Source organism: Solea solea, chromosome 10 (assembly GCF_958295425.1).
Source record: "Solea solea chromosome 10, fSolSol10.1, whole genome shotgun sequence".
In the NCBI taxonomy this organism is placed as follows: Eukaryota; Metazoa; Chordata; class Actinopteri; order Pleuronectiformes; family Soleidae; genus Solea; species Solea solea.
This window is the reverse complement of record NC_081143.1, coordinates 14,736,047-14,755,481: the sequence shown is the minus strand read 5'-3', so window position 1 is coordinate 14,755,481 and position 19,435 is coordinate 14,736,047. Positions and strand designations below refer to the sequence as shown.

Sequence of the window (19,435 nt, the reverse complement as noted above, 5' to 3'; positions counted from 1 at the left end):
ACATGTTGTTTTCTTTTTCGAAATAGGATTTTGAAACTTTGTTCCAATCGTTATTGATATTTTACTCTGTCATCTCGACAGTCAGCGACTCTGAAATTGATTTAGATTATTTCCGATTAAGACAAAAAGAAAAAGTGAGATGATTCGCCCCTGCTAACTTGTCTTTTCGCCGAAATTAAAAGTTGATTCGTAGAGACTCCTGTACAAACGACTGTGAAGTAAGAGGCTGTGGCAGATCATATTTATAACAATTACAACAAAAAGAAGCCAAATCTGGAAGAAAGCGCCCCTGTTCTTTCTGAGATTGAAAACCTATTTAAATAATATGTGTTCGATATTATTTATCCCTGATAAAATAAGAAATATTGATAACAAATATTCGAAAATTGAACTTAACCTCAAAATAAAATTCTGAATAAAATATTATGGGGTAACCCTAACCGTGAGACCTTGAAACGCCTCTGCCAGTGGACAGCGGTGGTTTCTGGGGCAGGGACTCATCTTGTCAGCTGTTACTCTTCGGTGCAGTGAGCTCGCGGCCTGCCGACGTGGCGGGGCGGAAGAACAGAGAGGAGCCTGTGCTGCTTGTCTGCTGGCACCAAACGGGTGAGCTGCACCGTCACTTTCATAAAAACTCACAACACTGACTTTGAGCTTTTGTTTTTTACAAGTTTAACACATTTAATCTGCGACGTGTGAAAGACACAAACCTGCTGCAGCCGAGAAAAGTGAGATAACACCAATGTGCCGCAGCGTTCAAACTGTGTTTGTTTGCAACTCGTTACAAATGTTACAAACCAACCTGCGAATAATAGCACAATTGTATCGTGTAGAATAAAGAACAGTGTTCATTGTTGACTGTGTTGTTGACATTGTTGCTGTTTTTAAATTATGTTTAAAAAAAGAAAGAAGAAGAAGCAGATGAGGCTTTAATATAAACTGCCCCATTAATGTCATTTCTTTTAAATCTTTAATTAAATAACGTTGGGAGTCATTAAACTATTATACATTACATGTTAATTATTAGAGTTAATTGTAAGTGCAAATGAAATAGCTGTCGTTACCATTTTGTCCATACCAAAGTAATCACTACATTATTATACTTCATTATTTGCAACTTGTTTTCAGACGAATTACTTTTAAATGTTAATGATCGTCTTGGTTGGTTCAGTTTGTCACGGATAATAAACCAAAGATTCAGGTGACAGTATTAAACTCATGCAACAGTGATTGACAAGACGATGACTGTATGGAAAAGGTAGCATTGGAAACCACCTCTAGATGGCAACATTGAATAGGAATAAAATGACCACCAGTTATTTTTTTAATTAAAGAAAAATTAGATGAGACAGATTATGCTCTCTTTAACTCCTTTTATGTCGCACTAATTTCACAAACCACGTGCCATGTTAACCATTTACTTTTTAAATCATTGTTTGAATTTTAGAATAAGATTCTCCGATGAGTTTGGCATTTTAGTCATCATAACATCACATGTTTCAAACTATTTTAACTTTGGATTTGCAGTAAAGCCAAAGTAGTGTTGTAATGCCAGAAAGTATGATACTGCAAAAACAGTATGTGATTATTAAGCTGTGTGAAATCTGAAAACTAACTCTGTTAATCTGTACCTGTAAACCACAAGTTACACGACACTAATGGCAGATGTTATGTTGCAATGACAGTCACATGATCAGTGCTGTTAGATTAAGAATGTGTGTTTTTGAACAACTGATTTGTTGACACTTATTTCTCTTTCATGCTGGTGTGAGGTGCCTGCAGTTTAAAGCATATGGCTTTTCCTTTTTCCTTTCTAGGGTTTGAACAATGACAAGATTAATGGATTATTAATCGATTACAAAATGAATCGCAAATTTATTTCATAATTCGTTAATCAAATAAGTTTCTCAGATTTTTCATCTTCTTAAATGTGAATATTTTATGGTTCCTTTGCTCCATATGACAACTGAATATTAAAACTGAAACAACATATTTGAGGACATCATCATTTCCAGGTTTGAGGAACACTGATCAACATTTTTCAACCCTTTATGGACGATTACTCGATTAATCAAGAAAATAATCGGCAGATTAATCAGTTATGAAAAGAATCGTTAGTTGTAGCCATAATATGAGCCAGTGTGTTTGCAAGAACAGCTGTTGTGTCATTCGTCCAAGAGATTTGCTCAATAACGTTCCAAATAAAGGTAACTTTATTGATCAAATTATTGACAAAATAGTTGACTCTCAAATGATTTTATAATCAATTAAAATGAAATGTAACCAATGTACCTGTTGACATATTTCTACAACATTTCATCACATAATTCATACTTGTACACATATATGTATGTATATATATATATATATATATATATATATGTGTATATATATATATATATATATATATATACGTATATATGTATATATACATGTATACACCTGTATACACTCCTGCACAAATACAAACCCACATACAAACTACTTAAGCACTTAAGTCTTGATCATACCTAATAATGTGATATCTACAGTATATTGGTTGCAGGACACAGTGATTATATATAAAGATGCACATTCCTGCATTTTCTCAATCAAAACCATGAAAATCTGTCATCTCTCATCTTCCAGATCACCATGTCCCAGGCAGCCCCCGCTGAAGCAGAACCCCCTACAGATGCAGACATCTCCCACTCAACTGATCTGCCCCACCACACTGAATCTGACCATCATGATGTCCCAGCAGCACTCACACCACCCTCCTCCTCCTCCACCACCACCACACCTGAGAGTTTCACCCTGCCAGAGTCGACTGAGGAGATGACCACAGAGGACACCAACACCACCTTGGAGACCAACACTTCAGAGGATCCAACTGATCAAGAAACACCACAAGCCTCTGAAGGTCAGGTGATAGAATGTGATCAACAAGTGAGTCTAGAGCCAGATGCAGAAGCTCCAGAGGAGGATGTGGAGGTTTGTTGCAATAGTTTCTCTCTGACATTTGCTTTTATTCTCCCTCATTTCCTGTCACAAACTGTCAAGTTGTGAACTGTTTTTTGATTATAAACTATGTGGTCCTGAAATTAATTTGATAATCTTTCAAGAGAAAATGCCCTAAACCAAAAAAAAAGAAAAAAATCTAATCAGCTTCCAAGTTGTGATGGTTTCTTATTTTTCTTTGTCTCATATTGGACTCTTAATTAAAGTAAACAAGCAATTTTAGATGTGTTTTAAATAATTTTCAATTAATTTCAATAACTTACAGCTGTACCTGATGAGAACCTTTAATTGTGATTTTGTCTGGGTGTTCTGCTAACACACTAGCTTGTTATGTGTTGTATGTGTTTGTGTGCAGGCGTCACTGCAGGAGAAAGAAAAAAGCTGGGGAGGCTGGAGTTCATGGGGAAAATCTCTCCTGAGCAGTGCCACCTCCACAATGGGTTTGTCTACTGCCCTTGTTTTTGTTCTTCCATCTCATTCATCCTCATAAATCTTTTATTTATTGTAATTAAAAATGTAGACGCAGGCTCTTCTCTTTATTGTGAGTTTTTATCTGTGTGTGTGTAGGTCACAGCCTGACTTCAGTGAAGGTGAAGGCAGGAGAGGCTCTGCGTCTTCACAGGACATCAGTTGGAGAGGAGGCACAAGAAGAGGAAGAGGAAACAGACGTGAAGAGAGAGGGAGGAGGGAGTGGAGAGGCCGAATTGTCACACTCTGCGGAGTCTCCCACTTTGAGTCCAACGGCTCCTGGCAGAGGCGTTTTCTCCACAATCACACACGCTGTGCAGAACACAGTGAGTGATTACCCACACTCGCATATACATATGCACTCACACACATCAAAAATATTTCAAAAATATGTAACAAAACCCCAGCAGCAGAGATAAATGTATTGCTTTGCAGAACAATTCATCAGAGACTGACAATTGTTTTCAGTTCAAAGTCCATATCTTAGTTATTTAAATCTTTTACGGTAATCATTTTCATCATCGTTGTTTTTTTTTTAAGTGTGGTTATATTTGATATATTTATATATAAATGAATCGTTCACCCTCAGCAGTTGCCGCTGTCGTCAAGAACCAACTTGAGACACAGACGCTGGCCCTTACTGAAAACACGGCTGCCAGTGGGGACACAAGGAAGAAAATTGACCCGAGGAATTAAACTAAAAGCTTCATTAGGCAGCCTTTTTCTGTCTGCACTACTACTGCTGTCTGGTTGATATTTTTATGTCACTTAGGTTTTCAAACAATTACTGATTAACTTGAACTTGAAATGGATGGATGGATGGAATTTATTCACGTTAAAAAAAAAAGTGTCTTTCAACATGAAATTTTGAATTGACCTCAAAATAACTATAAATTATTGTCTGTACTAACCCAGGGATTCCACCAAGCATTATTTTCAGAATAATAGCCCCCCGTTTTGTAATAATCATTTTGTTTAATTATTTTGTTTTTGTAGTCGTTTGGGGCCATACTCGTAATTGAAACACAAGTTTGGATTAATTGAACAGCCCTACTGTGAGTCACAAAATAACACATTTGAACTTTCCGGGCATCAACAACTGTACATCAGTACGTCATACAACCACGCTAAACCCTGAACTTAATTTAATATTTATTAACTGCCATGTAATTATATTTTCCTGTCTGTCTTTTTTGTGACTCCAAGGGTAAGTCTGTGATCAGTGGAGGTCTGGATGCCTTGGAGTTCATTGGGAAAAAGACGATGACTGTTCTGGCTGAGAGTGACCCGGGTTTCAAAAAGACCAAGACGCTGATGCAGAAGACTGTATCACTGAGTCAGGTATGGACACATATGCTGTCTTTCCACTAGTTGGAACAGTTCAATAGTTATTTTTTTGCATTTCTATTAAGAAAGAATAGTACCAGAATAACCGGCCCCAACCCACAACAGTCAGCTGATTGGGCAACAGAAAAATGTCACTCCCTTGCAACCTGCAGTCAATTCTCACACAAAGTGTGACGTCTAGTTGAGACAAACAGCCACAAAGCGAGCTGGATGTGCTCTGTTGTTGTCCATTGTGTTGTTGTCTGTTGTGTCGCATTCAATGTCGTCGTTCTTTGTCGGTACAACATCATGATATGTATCTTACTCACACCACGTCTACATAGTAGCGGGACTGTTCTCAGGCGAAAAGCAAGCTTTACCGTTCCAAACCATACCGTGCTGTACCAAACCAAACTATACCATGATGGAAACACAGCTGTTCACACACACACACAGCTCACATATTAACAGTCTCAGAAAACCAACATGCCTCCTCCCCACAAATAGATAATACGAATGAAATACTTTATGCATTTTGTGTCCAGGTGGACAGAATAAGTCGGTTCCTGTCAGCTGAAATGTAAATGATGTAGTTTCTCTCAATGACAGCTGTGCTGCAGTGCTATCTTACAGTTTTGCTGGGATTTTCCAGATGCTGAAAGAGGCAAAGGAGAAGGAGCGGGCACGACTGAGCAACCAGCTAATAAGTGCTCCCACAGCTCACTATGGTATTCTGTTTGACGACTACCAGGGCCTGTCGCACCTCGAGGCACTCGAGATTTTGTCAAATGAGAGTGAGGGCAAGGTGAGATATATAAACTTTGTTTTACTTTGTAGGAACACAATCAATTTAAAACGGTGAACATAACATGTTGATGCATCTGCTCTTAGGTTCAGGCGTTCCTGTCTGCGCTGGAGGAAGAGGAGCAGGATGAGGTGAAGAAGGAGCTGATTTTAATCAAAAATATTTTCATCAAGCAAGAGGAAGAAGAGGAGGAGGAGGAGAAGGAAGAAGTGAAAGAAGGAGAACAGACGAAGGATAACGGTGATCTAAGTTCCCAATTACACTGTTCTACCCCCCTATGTGAGTGACTCAGAACAAGCAACCAGACCTGCTGGAGGTAGAGGTGGCTCCTGAACACTGACCCAGGATCAGTTAGTTTGTTTTTACTCTTACACAGGTACACATTTTTTGACAGAGCTCAAGTTCAGGATCAGACGTGTTATTTCACTTTGGTTTAATTTTCACTTGAGGAGCCGCACATAAATATTGTATTTGGAATTTTGCTTTAATCTGAGTACATTTGAATCATCTTCAAGCAGAGATTCTTCAAACTATGTTTTTAAAAATGTCGGCTTTTACATAGACCATATACAGTCTATGGCCATGGGTACGTTTTCTATTTAACTTTTTTTCAAGCATCTTGGCGAAGTTCACACAGTCATAGAATGTCTCCATGATGTTCAGATCTTTTGGGTTAGATCTTTGTGACTCATTTTTGGGTCATGGTCATGCTGTGGCCAATCCCATCTGACATAAGACGAAAAGGCGAGGTAAACCCCAGATCCCCAAATCTGCATGTTTTTAGACTGTGGGAGTTAACAGGAGAACCTGGAGAAAACCCAAGCACACACAGGGAGAACATGCAAAGTCTGGCCATGTGTATTTGCTTAAAAACATTTAAAATTGAAATTCAGTCTTGAACAAATGCTATGTGCATTTCACCATTTTGTCTGTGTGCCAGATGCCTCAGGCAAAGTCACAGGAGGGAGGAGTTCAGAGCAGACAGGTGTCTGTTTAACTGCAGGTTTTAACACAGTGTCTGATCCAGTGGTGGTGTTCAGGGGCCAACGACACTTTTCACACCGCATCACTTAATAAAAAACCCAGAAATAATCAATCACATCACAATGTTAAACCTGCATGTGTGCGATACATGTGGAGGTCTTGCTGTAATGCAGGAGTCCACGTTAATTCAGCATGAAATCAAGAATCAGAGGCTCAGCAGTGCTGCTTGCTGAAGGCAAACTGAAATATAATCATTATGAACTCAGCATGGGGGCATTACTGGCATGTGGTAGAAATCTTTAACATACTGTGTGTGCAGTATGCTAACATTGTGTGCATGTGTATGTGTGTGTGTGTGCGCATGTGTGTTTTCTTCCAGGTGCTGATAGTGAGGAGTTTTTGAGTGTTCTCACTGAGCTGCTGTTTGAGCTCCATGTTGCTGCCACACCAGACAAACTCAATAAGGTACAGGCAAAAACACACACACACACACACACAGTCTGGTTTTTGTGTGGACACCCATAGATATAATGCATTCCCAAAACCCCTTACCCGAACCTCAACCATCACAACTAACCTAATTCTAATCCTAACCTTAAAACCAGCTCTTAATCATCAAGCGTTTTTAAGACATGCACACAAACACACACACATATACACAGGTTTTCCCTAGCCCCTTACCCTAACCTTGACCATTACAACTAAATGCCTAACCCTTAACCTAAACCTGTTCCTACCCCAATTCTAAAAAGAGGTCTTAACCCATAAACACATGAGGACCAGCCAAAATGTCACTTCCTGTTTTTTTTGGGTCCTCACAAAGATATATGTATAAGAAGTCCATAATGGAATTCTCCGATAGAACCTGCATTACTATATAATGGTGTATATGCATACAATTAGCATACATCAGGATGGTGAATTCTCACCATGCGTAGCTGATGGCTGGTCATTATGCGTCTCCAGGCTCGGATCAGGGCCCACGATTGGGTGAGCGAGGTGGAACATCGTGTCACTACAGAAACAGTTGGCACCGAAACACCTGACCAGCAGGCAGGAGAGGCTACGCCTGTAGAGAATGAGACGGAGGAGAAGAAGGCAAATGAGGAGGAGCATGGGGAGGAGAAGAAGGGAACTGAGGAGGAGGAGGAGAAGAAAGAAGGAAAGAGCGACTCTAGATCTGTAGATGTAAGGTCAACTCTTTTTAAAAATGTATAAAATGGAACACACTCCTGGTGCCACAGCCTGATTTGATTTTATGTGGGTACTTTCTAGGCTGTCTACCTGTCATCAGTAGGCAGTCTGGCAGAAGTGACAGCTCGCAGTATTGAGCAGCTCCACAAGGTGGCAGAGCTCATCCTTCATGGCCAGGAGTTAGAGAAACCAGCAAGAGACCAGGCACACATCCTCACCAGGTATGTGTGTGTGTGTGTGTGTGTGTGTTTATATATGTGTGGGTGTATATGAGAGACACCACACTGACATTGTCAAATTTTAAATGTGTTTACTTAGAAGGGACAATGCATAGTGCATCAAACAATGCACAACAAAACAGACACATTCACAACATGAAGGTAGAACCCACAGTCTATTACGAAATGCACAGGACAACTAATGAATATGGAAACGGCACTAAATATCATTAAATGTGACACATATGGGCATAACATGAATGATCACAGATCTGGTTCCTCTTTAGCCATAGCTTGAGATGGGTTTTAAATGTATTGAAATAAATGTACATTCTCTTATCACGGGTGGAATGTTATTCCAAATCTCACTGCCTTTGACTGATAACACCTGTTTACTCTATGTTTTAAAATGATGAGGTGTTGCAACCTTGGTTACCTTTCCACTAATATTTGATTTTAACATGATGAACTTAAAAATGTGGGATATTGTATTTCTGAAGCATGAGGTAATGATGGAAGGAAAGAGGCTTTCTATCTAATACTTTTAAAGCCTTTTTAAACAGCGATTCTATTGGTTTTATGGTACAGTAAAGTAGAGAAACATTCTGATCTGAATTTTCTGAAAAGTGTGTAGGTGAAATTAGTTATTTTATATATATTTTTAACATGATTCTTAAATGATAACGTGGAGTCTGTGCCTGTTTGGCTTTTATATTCTTATTCCAGGTTGACATGTGCCATGTGTCAGGAAGTTGAGTGTTTGGCCAAGAAGTTTTCTGACACACTGCTTCTTGTTGGGGTAGGTGACAGTGACTGTGTTTATGTGCTCATGTGTTATGTATCGGCTTTGGTTGTTGTCAGAAAAAAGCCTTGCTTACATTTGAATATGTAACTATACATTGCACTCACACACAGTGAAAGGACAAATGCACTTGCTAAAAAAAACAAAAAAAATAAACACCCTGTCAGCTTCTGATGCCAAATAGTTTTTCACATTTTATGCTCATTTACTCAAGTGTCTTGTTGGCTGATGAACTAATGACAGTGTATGTTTCCATGCTAATTGTCCTATGTCTCCCATCACTCAAACCACATGGCTCATTTATGGGATATTTTGGAATACAAATAGAATGCATAAGTCAATTTAAAGCCACTTATGCAGCGTTCTGTGGTTTCATAGAATCCGTTTGAAACACTCCTTTGTGCACAAATCTTAATGAAGAACTCAACTCAAGATCAAATATATGGTGAAAGAATTTCTGTGTGTGGGTAATTGTACTCTGTGTTTGTGTTGATATTGCAAATAGAGCTGCCATGACAAAATTACACAAGGGAAATTTCAATAAAGTGTTATCTATCAATCTCTATGTTTGTCTTTGCAATTTTTGAAAGTATTACATTTTTCTCACAGTCTCTCATTTTCTCCCCCTTAGGGCCAGAGGAAAGCGGAGGAACTGAATCCACTGGTAGACAATGTTCTGCTGGAGGTGAGATACACATGCAGCCAATCCTGTTTATAACAAATCTGTGCAGAATGAAAAAATATTGATGTATCAATCTAAGTCTCATGTTGACTGTCACTATTGATAATCATTGTAACTGGGGTTGTAAATGGTTAGTGAAAATGGGTGATATGACCTTAAACTGATAACATTCATAAAATAAGACGAAAACCCTTGCCAAAAATTTCTGGGTGGAAACTCAAAAAACCTTTATGATGAAAAATGAAATGTAAAATTAAGTTAATAATAGCATATGGACAAGCTATGATACACAAAACAAACTTGTTTATATAACTATATACACATTGTGATACTAGTGATAAGAATATTGCTCTCTGTTTATGACAATAGCTAAGGAGTATATTCAACATCAACTGTATATTGTGATCGTGGGCCGCATAACATTGAGTAGTGGGCCGCATGTGGCCCGCAGGCCGTGAGTTTGAGACATCTGGTTTATGCCATGCAGTAACATTCTCCCTCTACACAAAACAATAAAAAAAGCAGGAATAATAAAATGTTGGAAAAGTTGAAGTGCATAGTTCATAATAATGATGATGGCTTGTCTTCTGTGCAGGGCTCCAACAGTACCAACTACATCCAGAATGCATTTCAGCTGCTGCTTCCCGTCCTGCAGATCTCCCACATCCAGAGCCAACACTGCCGACCTGCCACAGAACCAGTGGCACAGACACCGACACAGCACTAACACTCACACACTGACACACACAGGTCATCCACTTAATATATCTGTTGTTGTACAGCAACGAATAGAGATTAGAATATTATTGATATTAAGTGCTTATATCTATGTGGTGTGCAACGGAAGATGTTTGTAAATGCTGAATATAATCTTTAAATGTAATGATTAAATTAACAGATACATATAGAAAGGACCCACATACAGGATGCATTTGTATGTGTTCCCTCCATCTTGTATGTGTGAATGTTTTAGTGTATTGATTGCAGTTGCACCAAATGATGTTCTGAGCTGTGACTCATTATGTCTAACAAACAAATGATGGTTTTCCACCATCTCCAAAATACTGAACCAAAAACAAAACTGAAGGATGTATATTATGCTTTCATTGCTCTGCGTATGGTCCAAAAGGAGCTCTGAATAACATAATTGAAGCATTGTTTTGCTGAATTGTTTTAATTTAAGACGCAATTCCAGAATTAGTGATGATACACTACATTTTTTACATTGTTTTTTAATGTTAAATTAAACTAAATTAAGCAATATTACCTTATACTTTCCCACCACGCAGTCTGATTATCTTCTCCCCTCTTGTGTACAATACATATGTAGTTTAGGTGAATTCATCTCTAGGTTTGTTCAGTTTTGCTGCTACACTGTAAGGAATATGGGAAAATCAAAGCAGCATCTTTACTATCTGGGAGAAGGCGCTGGCATCAAACATTTTCCACTTTTGTTTTTCTCCTTTTATTTGACCACCTGTGGAGTTTAAGCAGAAATCCTGAGTCTATTTCTTTTTAATATTGACTCTTAGCTCCCAGCCTGCAGTTAATTGGACCTCTTTAAATCCCATACTCTCTTCTTTACTTTTGTCTTTACTTTTTCCTTTTAAGAGATGCATTATTACAGACAGGGAAGCTGCTTGTATTAAACAAAGACAACATAAGGCAGTTCTGACTTAACAATGTAGCCGAGTCCTGCTTTTCTCTTGTTTGGGAGCCAAGACATTAATTTGACAACAGACACACAGATGTATTAAAATTGCCCTATAATAAAATGCCCTGAGACTGTTTGATGATGTATTTAAGAAAATAAACACGTTTTAACCATCTTGTCAGATGTTTTTTTTTTTATTATCATTATTTTTGAAAAGTGTGTGAAGCAGTTGTTTTATTTTTCCCTTGAAGTCCATGTTCGTGCTTTTCCTCTCGCTCTTCAGTGATGGAGGCGGATGGCAGGTGGCGATGGAGATGCAGGTTTGCTAAAGACACAACAAAATTGTCTTTATCCTCTGGTTAAGATGCATAGAAATGTAGCAATAAATGAATTCAGAGTTCAATTGTCACTCATCAGATATGATATCTAAAAGTAAGGATGGACGTACTGCATTGAAAGTACTTCTACTTGAGGATAATAATTTCACATACTACAGTGTATTTATTTAGTTTTATTCAGTAGTTATGCTTTGCGTATTTAAAATAATTTTTGCCCTTTTAAATGAACATCAAAGTGATCCTCACACACTGATACAATAAAAATTCACTATGTCTTCAAAATGGGTCAATACTTTTTTTTTTTTAACCAGATGAAAGAAGTGGTCTCACACTAGGACCCAGACAAAGGGGCGGAGTCTCTGAAATAGGCGGCAATCTCACCTGCGTTTACTTCCTGTTTGCGGAAGACGGAGCTAGCTCTTTTGTTTGGAGTTGAATCTGGTAAGGTCCATTTAATTTTACTGTTTGTTTGAAAAGCCTAAGTGAAATACTTCAGCTATATAAATACTTAAATATATGGTGTGCTATGTTAGGTTAAAGTTTGGGTTTTTCTTCATTTCTCTCAGTTTTATAGATTCCAGTTTCCCTTATGTCTCTGACTCGGGGGCAATTTGTGTACCTGTCCAGATGGTAAATTGTTTATTACATACATACATACATGCATACTGTTTTTATAAATGTCTGGCAAAAAGATTATTTGTATTTTTAATGCACTAACATGATGTATTCAAACCTACTCTTATTCTCAGGTTTTTCATTATAGTGCACTTGTAAGGGCCTTTTGTGGATTTGATTATACCTGTGGGGCATTTAAAGGCACGCAGTTGTAGAGAAGCCATATTGAATGCATGCTTTTATTGTGTTGCCTCTTTGAGCTTGTGTGCTTGTTGTGAGGTTACCGTTAACATTTCCGTCCAGCAGAGTTTCTGCCTCTTCTGAAAAAGTGAATATTAAGACTGTTAACACAGAGACTCACAGAAATTATTCAAGAGCTCTGATTTGATTAATTTCTCTGAATTTGTGGTGTGTATCTGTGATTTCCTACCTTGAGAGTGAGCCTCTTCTATTGGTGACAGTTCTGCAAATTAGGTAAAAAGCAAAACAACCAAGTCATTTTTTTTCTTCCATTCAAAACATATTGCCACTATTCAAGAACTGACCCGAAAAAAGGCTGTGAGCTGTAGAAGTGAAGGACTAACCACATATGGGACATTAACAGATTGTTAACTTACCTTCGGGAGAGAGTGTTTCTTTGTGCATCTCACCAGCTAATTAAAACAGAAATGAATAACACATGATACATACATTGTTTAAATACTATGTGTTTTGTGTTTCACAGCCCTGACACTGGTTTTGCATTATAATAAAAAGTGGGCTGATCCTAAATGGACATAGTTCAGTGTGGCACAGTGATACTTGGTTAATATATGGCAATTTACTGCTATCAGGAATGTTTTCTATACTCCATGATGCAAGGTTTTTTTTTGCTGGCAGCCAGGAGACTTATAAACTGCTGTGTGTTCAGAGAGAAACAAGTTTTCAAATTTACCATTTAATTGCTGAACAGTGACGTTCCCAAAATTGTACATCGTTCGAGTTCCTGCAAAAAGAAAATCATAATTTTCAAGATCCAGTATCAAAGTAACCCAAATATCATGTAGTGTTTATTAATCTCTTACTGCGTGGCTGTATGCCGAGGTAAATTTGCCAAAGCACAATTGTAACTACAGTCAGGAGCACCACACACAAGAGAGCCAACCAGATCCCCCAGACGTTACACTGCCACTCATCTGAAGGAGAGAGAGATTGGTGATGATGTTTCAGTTATTCAGAGCTCAAAATTACAGTTTTTAAAAGTTTGTTTCTCTCTTTACTAGCAATAATAGTCAGAAAACAAGGACACAGAGGGTAATGTGTAAAAAGTGTTCCCAGGCTGTGAGTCAAAACGGATGTTTCTTAACAATCAAGCTGCTAAATAATTGTATATATTTTTTTTTTTAGCTCCCAGATAAACACAAAACACAATCTTCCATGTGAAAAACCAAACCAGTCAGATGACAGATGATTAATACTAGTTTTCTTCTTATGCATTAGATTAAAAATGTTGTTGAACAAAAGAGAAGATGACTGTGCACATGAATTGACTGCATATTAAAGCTGTAAACAGAAGACCGGAAAAAAGAATAAGTGGTCACCATTAAGAGTGGAAATGGAAATGGAAATTTAACAGGGAGTGTATGGAAAGGTTTTGTGTGGGTGTTGCAGAAAAAAAGGGGAGATAGGTTTCCAGATTTCATCATGCACACTGGAAAATATTACTCAGTTGTAGCTTTAAGAAATGTTAGGAGCGACTGGAAAGAAATCAAAGCTAAAATCAATGCAGCTGTAGATTAAGATGTACTGCTACTTTAGGAAACAGTGACAAATCATACATGAGGTTGGAGTGAAGGAGAATTGAGAGAAATTTACTCGACTGAAAAAAATGACTCCATGTGGACATGAAGATGGGTTTGAATTTTGATTGAATCACTGACCTAAATGAAAACTGAGAGGCCAGTTTCCTTCACTCTGATAATCTCAGAGCTCAAAGTGAAGGTGCACTGACCTTATGGAGTATAAGGAGGCGCTGCTGAATCCTGAGACCAACCTTTCTGTGTCTGTATCCACTGTGGCTTCTCTTTTGCTGTTGCAGTTGAAAGTGTTCGATTGGCGAGCCAAAGGAGACAGCGGCTGTGATTGCCTGACTCTGAGGTGGAAAGGACAGAGAGACAGCAGTAGAAAACCTGCAGTCCTTCACCAGCCTCCTTCTCTTCCTCCTTCTCTTCCTTCTGCTCCTCAGGTGGGTGGAGGTCTAAGGTGTAGTTATTACTGTGGCCATACAAGGTGAGATTCACAGTCTCTGCTTCACTCAGCTGAATCTCCACTGACACTTCCAGGTGTACCTTTAAAACAGCAGGAGCTGGACAGGGGATAGAGTCAAGCATCAGACTGCAGTCTGCAAGTCAATTATTTAGCACCTATAAGGCAAAAATTTTATTATTTGTTGCCAGTATGTAATTGCAAGTTTTTTGGGGTAGCTGTTGTTTTAACGATATTATATATAAAAAAAATTACCTCTCCTGTACCTCTTCACATTTTCAAATATCCAGGAAGTATTTTATTGGTGTCCCCCGGATATTTATGCAATAACGCATTGTTAACTTAAGCCAAACATATGGATGAAGTGAATGAAGTGTGGCATCCCAAAGTTGATAAGGTGTTCGAGTTTGAACTAAAGTAGTGAACCAGACAACCAGCCTCCACTGAACTGTCCTCCTAATAACTCAAAAGTATGAGTTAAGTACTGAGTAATACCTGAATATGACATGTTCCTGTGTAATGCTGTCATGTCCATATCTGTTTGACACATGAACCAGCTCTCTTCTAAATCATCACCGACTCTCCTGGAGTCTGGTGCACGATCTGTCGTGTTGTTTTGACTCCACTGTGTGCAGGCCGTCTCCCACTTCTCCTGCTCTGCACTCTGAGAAGGGTCACACTCATCGTTTCTCTTAATGTCAGCATCCACAATTTTCCCATTTTCACCTCTCTTCGTCTGGTTCCCACGCTTACAGTGTCGGTGGGGCAGACAGTGGAAATTAACCTTGGATACTGAAAAAACAGAAACAACAGAAAATTCACAACAGTATCTCATTGGGAGCAGCTTTGAAGAGGTTAAAATGCTTTTTTAAGTAAAAAAAATCAGAGTAAGATCTCAAATGAAGGTTGTTGTCTGTAGTTTATATTTCATCTGAGGGCGAGTGACAGGCAGGAGAAAGTAGAGAGAAAGAGGAAGAAGAAGAAAAAAACACCGAAGGCAAGCACGTGTACAAGCACCACATCTAAAGTTTGGAGCTTTCAAAAAGAGAACAAGTTTTACAAGGCAACGCAATACAAAGATTTCACCATAGCTGTTGTCAGTCTATGTATGGAACTATATTTACGTCTGATTTTAGTCTCCGAAGTAGAAATACAACAGGCAGTTCAGAGTAAGTCAACATGCAGAGGAAGAAACAAGACAAAGTGAAAAAGTAAACTTCTTAAAAGTTCAGTGTACAGAGTTGACCTACCTCTGTTTGATGAGAAGAATTCTGGCAGGCAGATGATGAAGGCGAGAATCACGAGGGTGAAGAGTTTAGTGAGTGCTACTCTTGTCATGGTTCTCTCATATGATCTCACACACACACACACACACACACTTCTTCACAACAACACAGGCATGACTTCTGGCTCGTGGTTCCTTCTCGAAAACAAACACACATTCATTCATTCATTTATTCATCATCACAGAAGCCTCTGGTAGACTTGGAGAATTCCTGACAATATTGCTCACACTTGTAAGTTGACGTAAAGGCAGCGCACTACGAGGCACATTCACACCAATTCAAGGCAAGTCAATATTTCACTTCCTACTCAACTTCCTGTAATTTTCTCAGAGTTTTGCAGAAAGGACGAATGTCTCTTGTGTAAGTAGAAATGTTTTCATGTCTGTTATTTTTGTGTATGAGCAGCGATCCTCTCTTCAGAAGAGATTAGAAGACTTAAATTATGGAGTTAGGTGTGAACTACAACACCAACATCAATATGTGTTTTATTTGTGGATTATTGCTGTAAAGGGAGCTTCAGTAATGTCTTGTGGTGTCTGTGTTGTGGGTGTAATAGCTCTACTTGATAGAAACAGGAAAGATAGGATCATGAGTAGTAGACGGTTCAGTGTGTACAAAATGAGAAGAGAAACATTATGTTACACATAAAGTACTGCTGTATCTCATGATCGTGGGAATGTTTTTGATAATCATGACTTTAATCTTACTTACAATACTCAAAAAAAAAGTGACATTATGTAACAATATCAGCATTTTATTATGTCAATTTGATAATTAATTCATAATTGCTATGTATTTTATACCTGAGATTAACACTTTGGAATGCTATTAAAAATCTTTGCACAATTACCACTTAATTATTACACATCATAATAATTAGAAACTACATTGAATCATGCATATTAGATGCTAAGTCATAATATATATATATATATATATATATATATATACACATACACATATATATATATATATATATACACATACACATATATATGCTGTACACACACAAACACATTTGGATGCTCAAACAAACATACTCAAACACACCAACAGTGTGATAAGCATGGCTGCCAGGTGGAGCCTTATCTCCGCTCCACAGCGGTTTGCCTCTCTCAGGACTCAGCCAGCAGCTTTCAACAGGAGATGGAAGCAGCAAAAGCTCAGGAAAAATAAATCAAATAAAAATACCTTTCTATGGTTTTAGGTCAAAATCAAAGCTGCTCAACATTTTCTCAACGAGTGTATGGCTGAAACCTGTATAGTACAAAAGCTGCGTATGATATGTGATTTTGAGTTTTGAGTATTCAGTTTTATGATTAAGAATTGGACAAAGAAAAATTAAACTTCTGATCATGATGGCAGGTATTGGCTGCTGTTATTAAAAGGGATATACATTCACAAGCCACTTCATTAGGCTTATAGGACAACTAATAAAGTGGCCAGTGTGGAGTTCTGCTGCTGTTGCCCATCTGTTTCACGGTTTGATGTGTTGTGTGTTTAGATATGATCTTCTTCATACCATGACATATCATAACATGGGTTATTTTGAGTTATTGTTGCCTTTCTGTCATTTTAAATCCAGTGTGGCCATTCTTCTCTGACCTCTGGCATCAACGAGGCATTTTTGCCCACTGCTAATGGCCTCCAAAGTTGTTTAAATCAACTCTCCATTCTAATGCTCACTTTCCACTTCAGTAGGTTATCTTGACTATGTCTACATGCATAAATGCCTCAAGTCACTGTCATGTGATTGGCTGATAGGATATTTGTGTACCTAATAAAGTGGCCAGTGAGTGTAGAGTGAAACTGAGTTTCGGAGGATTAACTTGAAATTCCTGCAGGATCTTCTACTCTCTTTGAAAACCACATGGACTGACCTGTTATTTTTGTTTGTGTGTGTGTGTGTTTATACTCACGTATGTGAGAGAGCGCGAGAAAGACAGCATAACTGTTCCTACTGTTGTTAACTAATACACCAGCTTTAGCAGGAAGATTAAATTTCCTTTTAGTTCCGCACAGCAGGTCTTCGAGGTAACATCCCTCCTCTCTGCCAAACGTTCATGTCGTCAGTTTGCCAGAAAATCATAATAAATCATATGTGGGGTTGACAGGGTGGAAGTTCCAGCAGATGGACTTAAAAAATGTAAATTTGAGACCTGGCTGAAGATGCTAGTGAGTCAGAGACCAAGAGGAAAGCCTGATGTTTAAACTTTCTGAATGTTAAATTCCCTGATGTCCTTTTTTGCAGCAGCAGGAGTTAAGTGAAAGTGCGTCAGTTGGCTTGTCAGTATCAGTCTGTCTGCCCTTTCAGAGCAACATGTACTGACAAGTACAAATTCTGTGGGAATGATGACACCAACACAGGGCCACACATACTTTGTCCCCTTGAGGGCCAACATTGAAGCTTCATAGTGGGTCGTGAGCCAAAAATAAACCCCTACTATAATGTATTATATTTCAGATGCAAACCAGTACTGGGATCTTAGTTTTCTTTAAATATTTTTTCGCTTGAACATTTGAATAACAACATTGTATATGTTGAGAATCTGAAGTATACAGTACATTTAAATGTATTGCTTTTTCTCCCCCCATGTTCCACTCAATTATCGGTATGCTGCACAGTGATGATGATATTCCTGCTGGGCTCTAGGCATGTCCCATCTCCACTGGAGGACTATGCACGGCAGGGCGTCTGTTTCCCTGAGTCACGCCTAAGCCTGAAACTTGCCTTCTCTGCCTCCTTTGCTATCTCCTTAGTGGCCTTGTGAAGCTTGGCTCCTTGTAGCCCCAGGTCTTTTAGGATATGGGAAGTTGAGCCCCCAACACAGCCTCTAGCTCCCACCTCCACAGGATAGAGCTTCACAGCCCATCTGCCTTTGCCCTCTGCCACCAAGTCTGCATACCTCGCCCTCTTCCCTTCATGGGCAGCCTCCAACCCTTCTTCTCATGGTACTGTTAGCTCCATTAGAAGGGCAGATATGCCAGCTGGAGTCCACAGCACCATGTCTGGTCTTAACGTGGTGTTGCAGATCTTCGTTGGAGAAGTTTAGGTACAAGAGAGGATATTTAAGAGCAGGCGGTGCTTGGCAGGTTCCACACGGGTTATGATTGTATTTCAGACTATAGACGTTATATATTTAATCCCATCATGTCCTCACTCTGGTGTCTGAACCAAATCCCTGGATCTGCTTCAAAATAATGTTTTAGGATGAGCTGGCGGTCTGAAATTCTCTTTCATTCTGTGTACATCTTCAGTGTTAGGGATTCTGTGTTGGGAAATTAGGGCTGACAGGTTTATTCTGAGTTTTAATGCTTTTTCAATACGTTTTCCAAACAAAGTAATTAGTTGTGCATAGTTGGTTGGACTCCTGATTTGTTAGAAAAGGGGGAGAGGGAGATAAGTCGGTAAGTTTAGAGCAAACGTTATTTAGTTCCTGACTATTCCTCCAGTGCCAGCACAGCCTCACACATAACTGTTAAAATGCACGAGACACCTGGTGTTGTACATTTTCTCTGTAGAAGCTTGAGTTTCTAATTTGTTTCTGAAACACGTTTTCATCTCATTAATGTATTTACTATATTAATATATTATTTTATCTTGCATCTGTCCAGTAGAATGTGATGTGTTTTTCATAACAACACCACATCAATGTACACTAAAGTAAAGTATGGAGTGCCTCAGGGGTCTGTCCTTGGACCATTAATTTTCTCATTGTACATTTCATCTCTCGGTTGTGTCATTTGGAGTTATGGAATACATGTTACGCAAAAATCTTGAGGCATGTTTATTTGCAGTAAAAGCCTGAATGAGTGTGA

General features: G+C 38.6%; 3 protein-coding genes across 5 annotated transcripts in view; 2 read left to right on the top strand and 1 right to left on the bottom strand.

Annotated features, from left to right (window-relative positions):
• The first annotated feature begins 518 nt into the window (after positions 1-518).
• fam114a1 (family with sequence similarity 114 member A1) lies at positions 519-11,071 on the top strand. Of its 2 annotated transcripts, none has more exons than XM_058640193.1 (13): positions 519-606; positions 2,629-2,973; positions 3,356-3,440; positions 3,568-3,794; positions 4,675-4,809; positions 5,447-5,599; positions 5,686-5,839; positions 6,963-7,048; positions 7,550-7,771; positions 7,859-7,998; positions 8,722-8,794; positions 9,429-9,482; positions 10,075-11,071. In XM_058640193.1, the coding sequence occupies exons 2-13, from the start codon at positions 2,635-2,637 to the stop codon at positions 10,204-10,206; spliced, it is 1,800 nt and encodes a 599-aa protein (XP_058496176.1). In that variant the 5' UTR covers positions 519-606; positions 2,629-2,634; the 3' UTR covers positions 10,207-11,071. The 2 variants fall into 2 exon arrangements, with proteins under 2 accessions (XP_058496176.1, XP_058496175.1); XM_058640192.1 differs by having other exon boundaries at positions 5,686-5,878.
• Positions 11,072-11,206: 135 nt separating this feature from the next.
• Positions 11,207-15,893, bottom strand: LOC131466755 (uncharacterized). Its single transcript, XM_058640194.1, has 9 exons — positions 15,581-15,893; positions 14,826-15,122; positions 14,119-14,430; positions 13,151-13,261; positions 13,021-13,071; positions 12,704-12,739; positions 12,517-12,549; positions 12,371-12,406; positions 11,207-11,458 (listed from the first exon to the last, which is right to left on the bottom strand). The coding sequence occupies exons 1-9, from the start codon at positions 15,666-15,668 to the stop codon at positions 11,337-11,339; spliced, it is 1,086 nt and encodes a 361-aa protein (XP_058496177.1). The 5' UTR covers positions 15,669-15,893; the 3' UTR covers positions 11,207-11,336.
• klhl5 (kelch-like family member 5) overlaps positions 14,196-19,435 on the top strand; it is a 40,211-nt gene continuing 34,971 nt past the window's right edge. Inside the window, exon 1 of one of the 2 annotated variants that reach the window (XM_058640191.1) lies at positions 14,196-14,310. The gene's annotated coding sequence lies outside the window, so the exon portion shown is untranslated. The remainder of the gene's footprint in view (positions 14,311-19,435) is intronic. The other variant, XM_058640190.1, reaches the window with a different exon arrangement.

Coding starts and splice junctions, on each gene's coding strand:
- fam114a1 (XM_058640192.1), top strand. CDS start 2,635: ATGTCCCAGGCAGCCCCCGCTGAAGCAGAACCCCCTACAGATGCAGAC. Junction 3,795..4,674: donor CACACGCTGTGCAGAACACA/GTGAGTGATTAC, acceptor TGTGACTCCAAG/GGTAAGTCTGTGATCAGTGG. Junction 8,795..9,428: donor ACACACTGCTTCTTGTTGGG/GTAGGTGACAGT, acceptor TCTCCCCCTTAG/GGCCAGAGGAAAGCGGAGGA.
- LOC131466755 (XM_058640194.1), bottom strand. CDS start 15,668: ATGACAAGAGTAGCACTCACTAAACTCTTCACCCTCGTGATTCTCGCC. Junction 12,740..13,020: donor CACTGTTCAGCAATTAAATG/GTAAATTTGAAA, acceptor TGTTTTAATTAG/CTGGTGAGATGCACAAAGAA. Junction 11,459..12,370: donor GCTGGACGGAAATGTTAACG/GTAACCTCACAA, acceptor TTGTGTCTTTAG/CAAACCTGCATCTCCATCGC.